This window comes from Dromaius novaehollandiae, chromosome 9, assembly GCF_036370855.1.
Source record: "Dromaius novaehollandiae isolate bDroNov1 chromosome 9, bDroNov1.hap1, whole genome shotgun sequence".
NCBI lineage: Eukaryota > Metazoa > Chordata > Aves > Casuariiformes > Dromaiidae > Dromaius > Dromaius novaehollandiae.
This window is the reverse complement of record NC_088106.1, coordinates 11,551,713-11,568,175: the sequence shown is the minus strand read 5'-3', so window position 1 is coordinate 11,568,175 and position 16,463 is coordinate 11,551,713. Positions and strand designations below refer to the sequence as shown.

The 16,463-nt window shown below is 40.3% G+C and overlaps 1 protein-coding gene across 1 annotated transcript; it reads left to right on the top strand.

Moving 5' to 3' along the window:
- FETUB (fetuin B) lies at positions 1-12,810 on the top strand. Its single transcript, XM_026094851.2, has 8 exons — positions 1-451; positions 2,950-3,135; positions 7,607-7,717; positions 9,112-9,199; positions 9,891-10,057; positions 11,003-11,116; positions 11,986-12,075; positions 12,253-12,810. The coding sequence occupies exons 1-8, from the start codon at positions 290-292 to the stop codon at positions 12,691-12,693; spliced, it is 1,359 nt and encodes a 452-aa protein (XP_025950636.2). The 5' UTR covers positions 1-289; the 3' UTR covers positions 12,694-12,810.
- The last annotated feature ends 3,653 nt before the right edge of the window (positions 12,811-16,463 follow it).

The following is a 16,463-nucleotide window of genomic DNA, read 5'->3' as shown; positions in this document are numbered from 1 at the left end:
TGGCTGCGTAATCTCATCCCTGTGGACATGCCCTGGACTAGTTTCTGCAGCCTCCTTGAGGAACATATTTTGAGCACTGCTGGGCTAAAGAGCTCAGATTCTTTATACTATCAATAAAAAAACCTGACAATATATAAAATTAAAAAAAAAAAAAACTTTACAATACTGTTAAATAGAGAAAATTTTGTCCTTCCCTAGTGCTCTTTCTTCCTCATTCAATAAAGGTCAACCCTGAAATGTAAAGGTACTCAGAGTCATCCAGAAGACAGCTGTGGTCACAGAGCCTGCCATGACACAAAACGAGGAACAGAGAAACAGTTACCCAGCTTCTGTTATCCTTCAAGGTGAAATACTGCAGGAGGATTTTCTCTCAGTAGGACACCAGTGTCTTTCACAAGGATCCTCCCCAAGTAATTGTGGTCGTCACTTCACCAGATCTTCAAAGCCACAGGTGAGTTTTTGTACAGCTACTCCTGCCCCTCTTAAACATGTAGTTCCTTACAGATTAGCCACATAGCACCCTGGTGTCATTTCAAACTAACACTTCTCTGAGCAGAATTTTCTGCGACCATTTTTTGTTTGTACTCAGCAAATCACTTGAGAATCGACAGTGACTACAGTGCAATCTCTTAGTTGGCAAATCAACCTCCAAATCTGGCAGGGGGTGAGTCTGGCAAGGGACGAGTCAAAGAGGATTATGGGAGCTAAACCCGCATGGCTTAATGTGTGCTTGCTGATGCAACGGGGGAGCAGCTATGCCAGCGAATGGCTCCCCCCATTCTCCCAGTCCTCAGTCACCTCAGGATTTTACTGTTTTACTGTTGCTGAAAAGGAATGAAGGCAGAGCACTTAGCAGTGCTAGACTAATTAAAATGGTGGCACTGCTGGACCAGTTTCCTTTGCCCCTCAGGCCTGTAGCCACAGGCTTAGGATTCTCCTGTGGCTTCCTGCAACTTAAACTGGGGTAGACTGTGGCAGCAGTTAGAGGAGAGAAGTCAGGAAGCTGAAGATTAAGTAGGTGGGACTCTTTCCTTAGAGCCAATTCTGACCATGCATTATAAGGGAGACAATAACACTGAACGAGATAAAAAACTAAGGTCCTAAATCATCTGGCCAGGAGACAGTTACAGGATGAGTAGCTGCATTTCACAGAGAAGTCTCTGGATTAAATATGGCAGAGCTATGCAGGGTGATGTGAACTGGCAAGAAAACAACTGAATGTACATACTTCTTGATTCAAAGTACAAACAGAAGCATTTACGGACAGCAAAAGAGTGAGAGGTAGTATTAGCAGGAAGCTACTGACTACAGAAAGTCAGATGAAGGACGTTCTCCCTTCAGTTTACTTTACACACTCTATCCTCTTTGAAAAGCTTTTTTCTGTTAGACTCTCCCCCTCAGACCTTTGGCACTGAGGCTTGCACGATCAGCGCTGCTTACATTACTTACAGGCCACCTCCCTCTCCTCCCTTCTTGGCATATAACTTTATGCAGTTCTTACTTCATCACTAAGTTTGGTTCTCAGGCAATAAAAATGCAGCAGCATGTTTTAATTAGTAGGGGAGTTCATATACAAGTGTCCTTGCCTCTAAACCCATGTAAGTATAAAGCTAGGCATTGCCAGGCAGAGGCTGAAAGCAGGTGGACCCAGAAACTGAAGATAGGAGGTGATAAAAGGAATTAAGACTTGCCCTCTGGCATCAGAAGAAACATGGAAGGATGGAGAGTTAGTAGAGAGCTTTGCTCTGTGTAGCAGTGAGAACCAAATCAGATGGAAGGAGAAGGGGATGAAATAGGAAATGTCCCAGGCTCAGGAAGTAGGCCGGGTGAAATCAGAAGGAGTAGGTGGGAAATACCTGGTAGGTGGCAATAAATTGAGAGGTTCAGGCAATATTGAGTTGGTTGGAGACAAAGCATGGTGGGACAACACATCCTGTAATGAAGCTCTCAATAGCTGTTTCGGTAACTTTGGTTCACTTACTGTATATTTCTTCCCACCTCTTATAGCAGCTCATTTTGCACCATCCCACCAAAAGAAGTGAAGCCCTTGGGGCAAGAACATGTGTTTATAAACTTATCATAACTATGCTACTATATTCAATTATAGCAATAGTTAAGTCTCAAATGAAAACAGTGGAAAATTCTGCTTAAAAACAGACACTATGATGAAACTGTTAAGTCTTTATAGTACATGGCTTTGTTACTATGTTATCCAAGAATATTTAACAGTTTGAGCTGGCTTGTGTTCACTTATTCATAGGCTTCTTGTCTGGAGGGGGATTGCATTTTGCTTGCTTGGGGTAGAAATACACAGAGAATGAATCCAAACACAGCTTTCCATCCCAACCAAACTGACTGCATATAACTTAGATGGTCCCATTTGTTTACAATTTGCATTTAGTTATAACATGTGCAATGTGTAAAATCAGTCAACGCTGTGGCCCTGATCCTGTCCCCATTTAAGTCAGTGAGACCTCTGCTATTGGCTTATATGGGAGCAGGACTGGATCATTGACAGAACAGGTCTGGAGCCAGAGCTGCCCTGCATGTAGCTTTGCTTAAGCAAGACTTACTTCTTAGGAAAGTGGCTTTGTGTCTGTATCCTCATCCTTTGCAATGAGGTCAGGGGTATATGACCTGCCCAATGAAAGACTGAACTGGAGATGCAAAGCTAGAAAGAGGATGTGCTCTCTAGTCTCCGAGAGAGCTACAATGCTTTTGTAAAACCTTGTAATCATTGACTTTGTGTTTGCAATTGCAGATGTAGGTTTAAAGGTGATAGTCAGTGTACAGTAAAAAGGGGACATGAGTTTATAAAAGAGACACGGCTCCATCATAAAAGCATAGTCTTTCAGGCAGACCCCTCCATACTGACTTCCCATGCTGGTTTGCTGCACTGGTTTTCTAAGCAGAATGGTCTTACTTATTTCAATGCTCTTTGGCTTACAGGTGCTTTGCTCCTGGGCTGCCTCTCCTTCTGCCAGAGAAGCGCTGACCCCATTGCTTTCCCGCAACTGTGATGACACTGCAGTAGAGGAGGCTGCAGATCTGGCTCTTCGGCAGATCAACGCTGACCGAAAAGAGGGCTACGTACTCAGTCTCTATCGAATTTTCAGTGTCCGAGAACATACTCAGGTAAGTTACCTGCTTGTTGTACATCTGCTTCTCCTGCAAAGGGCCCTGTGTCTATCTCTATTCCCTAGCAATAGGGGCTTGAACTAAGAAATATTTTAAAAGGAAAATGTAAAGTTACATTTCACAGGACTCCAGAGGCCATGTCAACTTTACACACAGATGACTAGAAACAGTTTCATCACCACTGTGGGCAATTAGAGAGCAAAGCTCAGGCACGATTCTCTGCTGCCTGCCCCTGGAACAGCTCCAGGCATCAGTACAAATTCAGTATGAAACACTACTACTCTGACTTAATTTAATTTTACACCTTCCTCCCACTGCCTTGAACAGTTGGAGTGCAAAGGCTATTAAGTCACTGTGCATTTTGCACAGAAGATGTGAACACTAACAGGTGTAAACAAGTCCCGCTTGGGACCAGGGAATTTCTTCATAGACCTCTAAATGATGACTCATTCTCCAGAAGAAATTTGAAACCAGTTCATGGCAAAAGTTATACTGGAAATGCATATGGAATATCACTCATATCTTCAAATATTTTATTTCCCTGTGTGCTAAATTTATTTCTATTTTGTGTTACAATAGCTGCATCTACTGGCACTAGACAGGGACAACCTGAAATGAGTGCACAAGGCCCTAAAGCACAAGGCACTGTGCAAACATGCTACTAACATTCACTGTCATGCTTGCTCGCTTCCCATAATTTTATCCGAAAGGCTATGAGTTCTGAACCCTAAAAGAAAATCAGGCTCGTTGCCAGATGTTTAAAGATCTTTTCTGGTAAAGATATGTCACTACTTCCTGCTGCTTTCACAAGGACATAGTTTCTAAGCCTATGCCATGACTTCTAGCAATCTGAGATCTCACCACTAAAGATGCACAGACACTTTGCCATGCTTTGCACTATGTTCTCTGTTTTGCTTTGCTCAGATGATAGAACATGCCCACAAAACAACTGCATCAGTTATCTTGGGAATAATTTCACATGGGATGACACCAAGTTGGCCCAGAACCTGCATCACCAGTTACAGTGTTAGGGGTGTTAGGTGTTAATCAATTAGTCCTATCCCCACGGACGTATCAAGGGGGAAACCTGGCGTGTTCCACATGTGGCCAGCACTCAATCTGCCATGTCAACTCCAGCTAAAAGATGGCCCTTCAGGGGCTATTTTTTACTGGAAAAAATCAGAGTAGCCCAGTGACTACCCTGGACTGTAGCATGGTGGGTGGAGACATGCTATGAACCACTTGATTCATTTCCCCATTTCTCCCTTCACCTGTGGCAAGTATACCTCAGCACAGGAGAATGCTGCTCCTTGTTTGTGATATGGTCTATCACTTATTTGCCTAGAGTCTTTATTTTCTTTAAGACATACTTTGCTTTTTGTTTCTTTATTCTAATTTTAATTTTTTGTTTATTTTAATTTATTCTTCTTCTTTTTTGTGTATGCATCTAATACGCTTATCCTGTAAACAAGGTGTTTCAAGACACTGTGTAATAACACACTAGACCATCTAAGCTCTTCATTGCATTTTTACTGCTGCTGGAACAGAACGTATAATAAGCAGTCAGGGATATCCACAGCTGGTAACAATGTCCTCTGCAATTTTCTGTTCTCCATAAATAAATCAAGAAATCAATATTTTTTTAATCAGTCAGTGGACTCTTCTCCCATATTTTTAAGCAATTCTTAAGATAAAAACATTTTCAAAATTATTTCAAACTCAAATCTGCCCTTATGCAACTTGTGGTTTAATTTTGCTCTAAGTGAAACTAATGAGCCATTTGCCATTAACTTACATGCAAGTAGGACAGAGCCTTTCTTTCATAGGAGATATTCAGGATTATCTTCATTGACAAGCACTTAAACAAAATTACAAATCACGCAAAAATATTTATTCATTTCTTTCCCTTGCAGCAGGTCGACCCACCACAAAGGCAATGCTCTGCTGTTGCCAAAACCCTTCTGGCTACAAAGCTTGCATTGCATTGGCAATACTAGCATCAGCAGCACTGGGGAAGGGATCTTTTCATCAGTACAGAAAACAGATATGTTTTTATTCAATACTAAGCAGATATCAAAAGGCCATTGTGTAATGGTCTTTTTATGAAAATTAAAATAAGGACAATAAAACCTTCAGAGATCTGCTGAGCTCTGAATAAACCCCAAATTATCCTTTCCGCAGTGGAGGGTGATGCATACAGAAGCAGGTAGACAAAAAAATGTGTTGATTTTATAATAACCTCACCTGTGTATTACAGCTGGTATTATAAGAGAGCTATAGGCACCAGAAAATACAAAGAGCCTGGCTGCATTTAGTATTTCCAAGATTACCTAGCTTTTCATTCAGTCTTCATGATTCAGCTGAGTAAACCCATCTAACATCAAACATATTTGATCATAAGAATATTTCTTTAATGTGAGATGTGTGTGCTTTTGCCTCCAGAATACCCAAATGACCAACTTGAAAGCTCAAGTAACCAATCCTAACTTTGGGATTCCTTAAAGATATCCATTTTCCCTGGCTATTAATTGTTCATGTAGGACAGTCTTACTAATGTTTTTTCTCATAGAGGAAGTATTTAAAATTACAAGCCTGTACCACATGCTGCACTACTCAAAACACACTTAAATTTGCAGAAAATGGCAAATACTCTTTGATTAGTCCTACTTTCTGTTTACTGATCTAATCTATATTAGCTACCATTTTAAGGAGACATAACACCATGCTATTTAGGGACCCTGCACGTAAACAGAAAATTACAACTATTTCCTTCCACAGAAGGATCTATGCAGTCAGGTATGAGGACACTGAGATGCAACTGTGGATCGTGCTGCTGCACCTCAGCTTCATTCTTTGTTAAAATAGGTTTTGGTCTTTTCAAGACCTTGCAAACATTACATATAACTAAACTTCAAGATTAGAATTGTAGGCAAACCCTGAGAGTTCAGTGCCAGGCTTTGCAAGACTACTTCACAGAGCACTTAGAAAAAGAAAGATAATAAAATACAATAACTGGTATAAGGCATGCTAAGTGCGCATGTGATACTACAGCTTAGAGAAAAAGTTTATACAAGTCTACTTATTCGTTATGCTTCTTTTCTTTTTTTTTTTTTTTTTTGCTCTTTTGTATTTAAAGGGTTTATTGATACATTTACAAGTATATACTTTAGAGTTTACATATAAAATCACCATCCCAATCTCTCTTCAGAGAAAATCTCTGTATTGTGTGACCAGAATAGTTTGTATCACTCAGTCTCCTCAAAATTTAAGAACAGAAGCCTCTTAACACTCTTCCAAGTGGCATAAAAACACAAAAAGCCAGTGGTGTTCCAACCTTTATGTGCGCTATTGACTGGTCTTCACTTGCTGTTTAACAGAAATCAAAACTGAAGCCAAAATAGTACAGATACTGGACCCAGACTTCTACAAGCCTCTTTTTGCCATAAATCAGTGAAATGAACTAGGAGTGAAGGGATGCTCCTCTCATTGAGCCCTGCCTTTGCTCCCCCTTTAGCAGAGGCATAATCTCAGTCTAAACAGGCAGCTGACGACCATGTATAAATTCTTTAGGCTGTATAAATGCTGGAGATGACAGCTGCTCCCTTTCCAGCTCTTCAGTGCAGCAAATAAAACATGAGCCTCATAAGCCGTATCCCTGGTAAGCACCCGGGAACGGTGCTTGCCTGTTATATGTCACTTGATATATGGAGCTGTCCTTTTAATATTTCCCTGTCCCCCTCCCATGGAAACACAGCTGCCCGGATGTTAAGCCCTATCTGCTTTTTGTACCTACACTGCAGAGAACTCAGCTAAGGTTTCCGGACTTTAGCACAGGCTCAGAACTTAAGAACGGGACTGAAGCTTTAAGTGATCCAGAGACATTCATGTAGATTTGCAAAGTCTCTCATAGCACTTTCTGGTATTTGAGAGAATATTTAAGTTGTGCACACCAACGCAGTTCTTGTCTTTTTACAGTGACTGGAAAGCATCCATATTTGAAGAAGACACTACTGTAAGAAATAAGATGTTCCTGTTTCGTATACGTGCTGGCAAAGTTCCATGTCAAAAGTTTACTATTATTTATGGCATTTACTGTCTCATTCTCATTGAAAGCAAAACAATCTATATTTCAAAGCTAATCCTAAAATTCAGCTGACTATGAAAACATCACCATTTTGGTCTTTATTCTTGGGTTCTGGTTGTTACCAGAATCAAAAGGCTAAAACTGATTCCAAAAGGCTGTTCTTAAATTAAAGGTAGCTAGATGCATGACCAAGCCTGTTCTAACAGGGCCTGATTTAGCTGACTTGATTTGCCACAGTTGAAAATTTGTCCCGCAGAATGTTTAGCTTTTGGATATTTGCATATCCCACCTGCGTATTCTGTTTCTCCATCTCTCTCTTTTATCCGTCCCTCTTTCATTCTGTACAAAACTGGCATATAATCCCTTTCTCTTTTATGTGTTTAGGAGACCAATGGTTCTGTCTTCTATCTCATCTTGGACGTAGTAGATACCAACTGCCATGTTCTCAGCAAGAAGTTGTGGAAGGACTGTGCGAAAAGACCTACTCATGAAACTGTAAGGACTTTATTTTCATATTTCATCTCAGATATGAGAGTTACTTAGGTACTACTGAGGACAGCAAAATCCCTACATATGCACTTTTTGTGGGTAGCAGAGCTTAGTTAGAAAGAAATCAAAATCCATTTTTTAAGTTTCACAGTTTTCATCCGTACTTATCAGTCTATAGGATGGTAAGATGTATTTAAAAAATGAAAAGAAAGTTTTTGACCAGAGCTAATCAGCAGACATGGATAAATAGCTATGCTAGAACACTATTTAGAATCTATGGTCTACTTTTTATAGCAACCCTGTAAGAGTTTATTTTAAAGACAGCTTGTCAAGAAGGGAATAAAAGAAACTCGCTTTTATATAACATGTGACCTTCAGTTTAGTTTAACTCTACTTTTATTCTGACAACTTTATAAAAATAGCACTGAAAGGAGAGAAGAAAGAAAACCCAGCAACATACGTGGCAAAGATAGAAAGTGACTTAAGCCTGCTGCTACAGGTGACCAAAATGATTCCGAACAAGTAAAAAAAAAAAACTTTAAAAATGGAGACTGACTGGGAGGAAGTTTTGCATGTGAAAAACCTGTGTTTGATTAATTTGTCCTGAGCTGCTTCTTAGGTCAATCAGTTTTCATTTTTAAACGCAAAACTGAAAAAAAAATTCTGCTCATTTCTACTTACTGCACTTCTAGCAGGAAAAGGGCCCAAAGAAAGCTTTACTGGTCCCCTTTTACACCTTTGGAAGCTTCTATGAACCCCAGAAATATATGTCCTAGAGGCCTTGATCCTCCATGCGGCAATAGTTAAGGAGCACTCAGAGAACATTCGTTTAACTTTTAAACATAAAGGCATGATGACTATCAATAGGTTAGTATTTTTTCTGCCATGGAGGTGAGGGTGAGCTTACAGTGTCACAGAGTCAATTTAGGGTCTTTCACACCATTCTCCCTCCTCACTATGGACATAGGAAAGAGAGGAAAAGTTGGAATTCAGGTGACTGGATCCAGACACACTGGGCTGATCTCCAGCAGTGGTTTAAGCTCTCTGGGTTCCGTATATCCACCCAGCCCCCAGAGCAGGAGCTTGGCCAGGGACAACAATTTGTGACACTCGAGCAGGTCTTAGCTGCCAGAAGAGTGGTCCTGGGGACACCAACCTGCAGACAAGCAATGCACAAGTATAACTAAGAATTATGCTGAAGTACACCAGGGGAAGATCTGGCCGCCTATTTCTACAGGATCTATTCAGAAATGTGCTTCCTTCCCATCTGAGTATTAACACAAGTTTTTTTGTTGTACAGAATTTCATGACTGTAAGAAGAAAAACAGTGATTCACTGGTACCAGGTGGTTACTGCAAGGCTGCAAAATTAATTGTTCCTACATGTTTATATTGTTTTAGGTTTATGGTCAATGTAAAGCAATTATCTACATTAATCAGCTAAGGAAAATTGCTCATCTGAGTACTTACGAGTGCCTTTTACAATCAGGTATGTCTTTATTCAACACACTTTAGAAGACAACTGGAAAAAAACTGTTTGCCATACAGCATTGCTTTAAATTTTAATTGTAATAACAGCACCACAGTGTCTCCATTCACTTTCAGCTGCCCTAATTTTCTCAGGTCAGTGATCATAAGACCAGTGCGGTCCTGCAACACTGAGCAGTGCCGAGAATAACTTTGTTCTCATCTCATCTCATCTCTGCTGGGAAACTCAGCAGAGCATCTGTATGGGCTTTTACCATCTGGTCCAAAAAGTATTTTACGGGTTTGTGAAAGACAAGCAAGAAGAGCAAGCCCACTGTCAGCAAGCTGAACTTTCTTATGCAGTGTCTCTGCCTCCATTACAACATTTTTAAGGGTCAACAAATTCAGGAAGATTGAAAATCATTAAGTGACTCAAACCATATATTGTTACTTTAAGGGACTGGAGTGTGGGTGAGAAGGGTTGGGAGGCATAGATGTATTTATGTGACAGTTCAGTGACTATGTTGATGGCTATTGCATCTGTATTAAATATCGTTTTAACATAATTATGTAAAAAGTTTAGGGTATGTATAACAGCCAAAGACACAAAGACATAAATAAGGAATGGATACAGACGCTTCCCTACACTGTCAACATGCTCTTATGGTTCTGAACACTTCTCACTACTAATACTGTTTTGTTTGAAAAAAAAGTTCCACGCAGAAACATTTGGGCAACATGTCCTGACTGCCCAGTTGATGACTGTCCGACTGAGCCCAGATATTTGGAGGCTGCTGTTCAAAGCCTTGCCAAGTTCAATGAAAAAAGTGAACAGACTCATTATTTCTCTGTCCTTAATGTCACAAAAGCTTCAATGCAGGTAAGCCAAGAGTCATCTGACTTTCTTTAGTCCTAAAGAAGTATGGATCCACCTGTTAGACTTCATATAAGTTGTTATGCCTTACAAGTTGTTTATAAGTTGCATCTATATAGTACAGAGAGTGTTTCCAGGGAGAACTCTCCCAGGAAATGAGGAGCTGCATTGATCCAAGACTTCGATTCCATTTATTGTAAAAAGGAGGGTTTTTTCCCACAACTCAAGATGCAGATTTGCATCCCAAAGTCCAGGAAAACTTCACTGTGAGCTCTTTCTTCAATCACCACCATAAATTAATGGCTCCCTATTAGAAAGTATTTTATAAAGCACAGTCATGCCTTCTAACACATACCTGTAATTCACTAAATGAGTTTAAACAGGATTTAAAACTAATTTTAGACTAACAGAGAATTAATGATCACCTGCCTAAATCCTGTTTGTCTACCACAGCAACATCCAGTCTAAAATTCATTAAATATAGATAACAAGTCAGTTTCACTTTCTGTCTCAACCCGTTATATATAGTACTACAATGCACTATTTAACTGTTCCCCTCTTCCAACCCAGAGGTACTTGCATTACAGCAATAGAAAAAGTGATTCTTTCCTATAAAGCAGCTTGAAATGTTCAACAAGTCACTAATGAGGGTCTTTGGATATATGGTTCTATATAGATGCTAAATTCTTACAAAAAAAACAAACTAGTTTCAACTATCACTAATCAATGAGTTATTAGGATTGTGCATATACAGAAAGTGGGAAATAATCAGGCAATAAAGCAGCAGTGGCAAAAAATATTCTTCTGTAATACAAATAGCAGAACTACCCCAACTAAAACCTGCTCCTTCTACCATTAGCAGGACTTTGCATTCATTTTAAGGTATGTCGGATTTTTCTCTCTTCTTGACACATGCACAAGGGCTAATTGTTACTGGTCTCTCATTAACAGTGGGTTGTTGGCCCTGCACGTTTTGTAGAGTTTACAATTCAGGAAACATCCTGCTCCAAATCTGATTCTGTTGCTGACATCTCCAAGTGCAAGCCTCTCTCAGCTGAATTAGCTGTAAGTATTTTCCCTTGTATAAACACCTATTTTGCAGATACTATGATTCCACAGTGACTACTTAGCCTATCTCCTTTGATTCTTTGCAAACAAGAATCAAAGGAAATTGTAGCTCTATATGGCCTGCAAGTGTATAAACTGCCTTAGAACAAGGAAAGCATTCAGCTGAAGTCCTGAATTCTTGCCTAGAAGTCCATGAACAAAGAAAACACAAAAAATTCCATCCGGAAAATGGTGGGTGGCTACTGCTTTATAAAAGTGAATCCTTCTTAAGGATTTCCTTTGAGTAAACAGACACAGACAGCGAATTGCAAACATGGCATGAAGAGTATAGTCACACTGTGATCAAGTCAGCTACGGAAAACATTTAGGAATTAAGAGGAAAAAACTGTAAGAGGAGCTGAAAGACTAAATGAACACACTACTCAGAGATTCCTTCTTCTTAAGTCCCATCTTCACTGGGATCAGAGCCATGTTACTTCCAGAGCCTGGTAAATACACAGCTGTTAGAGCAACATTGTGGTTTCTTAACTAGTATGGTGTGAAAATGTTTTTCCCTGAGAACGCATACTATGTTCTCTTACAGACCTTGCCCGCATACGGTGTTGTCGTAGCTGGACCTTAAGCAGCCAGCTTATTCTTACTATCGTGTTACCTAACCCTCCTTTGCAAATATAAGGCCTTTCCAAAATGCTGCCCTCCTTTGTAAGCTTGCCAATCCGAAAATAAAAGTTTGCCCAAGCTGCTTACCCCTATAAATACATGTAGAAGCTAAAACTATTCAGGCTTTCATAATCTCCCGTTTTACAAAATAAGAGCTAAATATCAGCATTAAAATGTGAAAAAAATACTTGCTCTTTCTTTTCCAGAAAATGGGCTTCTGCACAGGCTCTGTAATAAGAAGTGACTTGGAACAGAAACAGACTGTGGAAATATCCTGCGAAATCTACAATCCAGAGGTATTTCTTAATCTAATCTTAATATTCCAACAGTAACACACCTTTACAAAACAAGAACTGAACTCTTGAAAGCCCAGTCATTTTTACATTTTCTTTCCACAAAGATATGGGGCTTCAAGAAAGTGGTAAGGCCAGATAAGTTCAATATAGGTGATGCTTATTGCCTGCTTATTTTAGGCCCCCGTCACTGAAGAAGGGAAACAGAAAGCTAACCAGAGAGCTAGAAAATCCAGCCAGAGGCATGAAGAAACTTTCCCTTCAGAAGCCAACCCTTTCTCCCGCTATCTAGAAAAAACAGTGGGCTGGATTAAAATTCGTCCCCCTTCAACTAAGGACACCTCTTGCCAAAGCGTACCAGAAAGTCAAAGAGAACACATAGATGGAAAGCCAGTTCCATCTGAGGCAGCAGGACCTATCAGCAGCCTTCCAGATACCTTTGGCAATCCTGATGGAGAAAAGATTCAAGTAGACAAACCAGATTTGACCAAACCGGTGACTGGACCAGTTAATCTCCCTTTCCCTGAAGAACTTTCACTATCAGACACATGCCCAGGAAAAGCAAAGGAGAAAGATTCCACCCTCGAGACTTTGCTGGCTAGAAAGCCTACCAAAGACTAGCCAGCATCCAAGTCACCTCAACCACTGTAATAAAATGATGGCCACAGTGACAGAGTGGTCTTCCCATTTGTATAATATCTCAAAATAAATTGCTCACTACAGTCTTCATCTTTGGTATTCTCAGTTTTAAGAAAGCAAAGGGATAGATTACAGAAAGAAATTTAATTGGGGCATTTTCCAACAAAAAAGGTTGTGGTTCAACTCTCAATTTCCTACCATCAGTAAGAGCATGAAGGAATGGTAATTGCAGAGAGGAAATGCACATGCAGGGCCAAGACAGCCCAAAGGCATCAGAAGAAAATGTTCTCAAGAGCAAAAGTCTGTCAGGAAGCAGCAAGGGCCAGCTGCTCCCCAAGGGATGGGGAGCTGGGAGCTGAGTGTGATACAAGCCTGGCAGCGCAGGGGCCTTGCCAGGTAGGGCCCCACCTCTTTGTACCCAAGCGAGGCAAGCAGGGCAGACCCAGGGATGGTAGGCAGGTCTGGCCAAGAGTCTAGACCATCAGATAAGTCCCTGGCGATGAGGCAGGTCTGAGGTCAAGCTGGGAACATGAGTTGGCAAGTCAAAGTCAGGATCAGGTGATTACTGAGGAAGATAACCAGGACCAGACACAGCCCGGTGGTCACCAAACAGGTCCACAGTGACAAGGCAGGTCCAAAGTCAGGCCAGGGAGTCAGACTGAAGGTCTGAGTCTGGATCCAGATGAATAGAGCCCATGGCCAGGCACAGGCATGGCTGCGACCCAGCAGGAGCTGTAGCTCAGGCAAGGGCCAAATACTGGCACTTCAGCTTAAAGCAGTTCCCCTGGGAAACGGGGTTGGCCCAGGCTGCGGCCTCCCACAGCACTATCTGGGAGCCTCTCTCCAAGGGCACCACGGCAAAGGGGGACAGCCCCCAGCTGTGCTATCACTAAGCTGGCCCTAAGCCGTGGCAGCCAAACCTCCAGGAGGGGGGATCTCTCAGGGCCCTTACAAAGTCATGCCCAGCGTAACAGGGTTCTTTTATTGTTTTATGGGCTAACCTCCTAACGATAATGGGATGAGCTTAGTATATTTTTATTTCCCATGGAAGACACAAATCTGCATCCCTTACCCTGCCTGGAGCTTCTCAAGAGACCGTTTATTTCCTACTGCCTTACCTGCTCACTTACACAAAGAAAGCGGAAAAGGCTACCCACTTGCCAGCATGTGAACTCTTTGCACATAATTCTGGCTGGTGGAGAATCGAGCCCAAGTTACTCAGATTCGTATGCTTTACTAACCCTGCTGTGCAGGTAAAATGACAATTTACAAAATCAGACTAATGTTTTCTTGAGATAGGTCATATTAACTGCTTCATAATAAAAACCACAGGGACACGCTACAGCCTGCAGCTAAGACAAATCAATTTCACTGAAGTCAGACATAGCAGCACACTGACAATAACAAATATAAATAAAAGAGAAGATAAGAAGAAGAAAAGGAAAGAGCATGGGACCTATATGAGGCCACAGATCCTTTCTCCAGTTACAAGCAGACCTGTATGAATCATTTCTTCAAAAGAAAATCAACAAAATCATACAGTTTCCGAAGTTATTATGCTGCTGAGTCATCACTAGAGATGCTTGGAAATTTTTCCACTTGAAAAGTCTTTCAACAAAAAATTATGGTTTTGTTCAAGTTAAAATATTCTGGGAAATACATAATTTGGGTAAAATGTATTATTTTAGTATTATAAATAAAAATATGAATACAATTATTTTATTTTGAATAAAGACAAAATAATACTGAAATATCCTGTGGAGATATGTTCAAAACAACTATGCTTTTTTTTCGCTTTGCAAAACTCTTTAAAGCATGATTTTTATATAAAGGAGCAATTCAAATATTTCAAAGACTGAAATCATACAAAATGTTAGGACTTCACCTACATGAAACACATCAACTGAGCCAAAATTTATTTCATTTTAATTCCATATCATATCCATATTTCAACGTATTTTGGTTTCAATCAATTTCAGGATGGAAAATAATGCAAAATCATGTAATCCAAAATAATTTCTCCGAAAAATAGAAAGTTCAAATTCTGTCCAATTTTGAACACAATATGAACTCTGGGCTGTGTCAGCATTTCCCTTTTTAGCAAGGCACCAAATCTCAGCAGCTTTTTTCCCTCATGAAGTTGCACATTTGCCAGCTCAGGTTTCCCTAACGTGACCAGTATGTTCTACCTTCCTGCACAAGGACTGCTGATTTGCCTCGTGCTGGAATTAAAGATACCAGCCGTCACTACGTATAATGAGTCAAAGGACAAGAGCATTGGGGAAACAGCTTGTGATGCTTCAGTAATTTCCAAAAAGCCTTTTTTCCCTGTTCTCCGTTCATCTCTATACCTTTTCACTTTTGCTTTTCCATAATGTGGCCTATTAAGTGTCTGCATCTCAATCCTAATGTCACTATGGCTTGATCTGTTTAAATGATACTACTGAGATTCATGTCAACATATGTAAGACCAGAGTCTTCCCCAAAAGGAGTACCGGGGAAGAAATCAGCTTCATTAACTGCTGGCTACCACAAAGAATATCCCTCTTCCGTCCTTTCTCATGGCAGCTGCTCATAATGTTGAATTGAACAGCAATAGCAGCAAGTGGAAATAAACGGAGTGGATTTGGTCTGAACATAAACAGGGGTAGTTAAAGAGAACATCTGCTTATTGATTCACTTTTCAAATTCATTTCACAGTCTTTCAACATGTAGTGATCTTAGGATATTACATCACCCATTATTAACTTGCTTTAGGGCGCTGTCCACCTAAAATCTGGCCTGATGTTTATTTAAGAAAACATGGCAATTTCACATGGACAATGTTTTCTATTCAGGCACAGACAACCAAAAGTCAGTGAACTCCAGGCTGTTGACATTTTTAGCAGATATTATCAAACTTTTATCTCTGATTATAGACCATGCACTAGGAATGCAAGAATTGGGCAGTGACATTCAAAGTTGGATGGATAAGGAATAAGATACACCGGCTTATTTATATATACTTTGGCTAAGCATTTGTTTAGATTCTTCAGTTACCCTTCTCCTACTCTCATCCTGGCCAACCCAAAAGTTTTAAAAAACAGGCTTCAAAAACCTCAAGATGGGTTTCAAAAACAAAGGGTTTTATAAAATAAGTTATTTTAGACTCTATTTAACTCCTGACTTCAGAACCTGCTGGCTGTACTCACTCCAAAGTTGAAATTTTTTTCTGCATCCCTGAGATTACACATGTTAATGAGAACTGCAACTCACGCAGTACTCACTCCAAAGTTGAAATTTTTTTCTGCATCCCTGAGATTACACATGTTAATGAGAACTGCAACTCACATATAATTTATTGATTTCAAAGGTAGATTTTAAGGATTTGTCTCCACATATAATCATAAATGCAATAAAATCACAAGAGTTGCCAAAACTTTCCTCGTGTTACTTTATTACAACTTAAGAGCACAATTTTCAAGCTTGTATTTTAAGAAGAGTGTAACAACACAAGCCTCTAAAAATTAAAGCCCTTAGAACTTCCTCTGACCCCACTTATAACATCAAACTCTTTTCCCTACCTCTTCCTCCAGCCTCTCAAGTCCCCTAGCAAACAGGCCAGTCTTGCAACATTTCCTTAAAGTCATCAACTTAAAATTATGGTGGCTTGTTCCAGGAAGCAAATTGCAGCCAAGGATGTTGCCGACAAGACAAGGAATACCCTTTCCGTTCCCTGTATTAGCTCTGGGAGGCATTCTAAGGAACGAGAC

Excerpts from the sequence above, each read along its gene's own strand:
- FETUB (XM_026094851.2), top strand. The coding sequence starts at position 290 with ATGACACAAAACGAGGAACAGAGAAACAGTTACCCAGCTTCTGTTATC. Across the intron at positions 3,136-7,606 it reads GTGTCCGAGAACATACTCAG|GAGACCAATGGTTCTGTCTT; the intron begins GTAAGTTACCTG and ends TTATGTGTTTAG. Across the intron at positions 11,117-11,985 it reads CTCTCTCAGCTGAATTAGCT|AAAATGGGCTTCTGCACAGG; the intron begins GTAAGTATTTTC and ends TTTCTTTTCCAG.